Source organism: Seriola lalandi, unplaced genomic scaffold, assembly GCF_002814215.2.
Source record: "Seriola lalandi dorsalis isolate HSWRI2012SDOR001 ecotype SW California unplaced genomic scaffold, Sedor1 jcf7180001977635, whole genome shotgun sequence".
NCBI classification, from domain to species: Eukaryota; Metazoa; Chordata; class Actinopteri; order Carangiformes; family Carangidae; genus Seriola; species Seriola lalandi.
This window is the reverse complement of record NW_019448301.1, coordinates 1-925: the sequence shown is the minus strand read 5'-3', so window position 1 is coordinate 925 and position 925 is coordinate 1. Positions and strand designations below refer to the sequence as shown.

General features: G+C 49.4%; 1 protein-coding gene across 1 annotated transcript; it reads left to right on the top strand.

Moving 5' to 3' along the window:
• Window positions 1-64: 64 nt before the first annotated feature.
• On the top strand, window positions 65-908 carry LOC111657391 (roundabout homolog 1-like; the record flags this gene model as incomplete). Its single annotated transcript, XM_023409553.1, has 3 exons — window positions 65-485; window positions 561-680; window positions 773-908. Coding segments are annotated over exons 1-3 (677 nt in total), but the record flags the coding sequence as incomplete, so codon positions are not given.
• Between the last annotated feature and the right edge of the window lie 17 nt (window positions 909-925).

Sequence of the window (925 nt, the reverse complement as noted above, 5' to 3'; positions counted from 1 at the left end):
TGTGTGTGTGTGTGTGTGTGTGTGTGTGTGTGTGTGTCTGATAAAAATCAAACAGCTTCCAGCAATGCTGAAGGTCTGTGACTTCATCTGTCCATGTGCTGCTTTCATGTCTTCCTCAGCTGACTGCATAGCCAACTATGGAAACCATCCAGAAAACAAACAGGGGGGGCAGCTCACTTCTGAGACGGCTATTTACAGCGATGTGAACCTCTCCAACAAGCTCAATGAGATTAAAACATTCAACAACTCCAACTTGTGCTATGCAAGTCCAGGAGGAGATTCAGCAGCCACATATGAGCCCATCCCATACGCCACCACGCAGCTCATTCAGGCCAGCATCAAGAATAAGGCGGCCTCTGGGGGCGCCATAGCAGAGCCTCTGGACATGCCCTCGTGGAAACAGCCCCCGAACCCTCCTCCCATACCAAAGGAGATGGCAGCGCAGATGCAGTACAACATAATTGAGCAAAACATGCTAAATAAAGGTAAAGCAGGGTTCAATTTGATTTGCATTTATGTGAAACAGAAATTTTGCATATTTGTTTCTTCTTTGTCTTCAGATCATCTGCAAGGAAATGAAGGAATGATCCATCCCAAAACCATCGCCTACAACCAGACCCGGGATCACAGCACAGGAGGCTCACACCACAGCTCAGACAGAGGCAGCAACAGCACCTCAGGTGAGGCCAGCAGCTGCTCCGTCCGGTGGTGAATTTTGATGAGGCAAGGCGTAAGTCTGTGTTTACCTCTGTGTTTTCTTCTCATTTCTCAGGGAGTCAAAATCAAAAGAAAGGAACACGGGCCCCGAAGATGCCAAAACATAATGCAGTGAGCTGGGGAGAAGCCCCGTCTCCTCCTCATGCTAATGCCTGGGACTGTGATGAGTATAGCCTTCCCATGGAAAGGAGGTAGGTGGGGGGGGGGG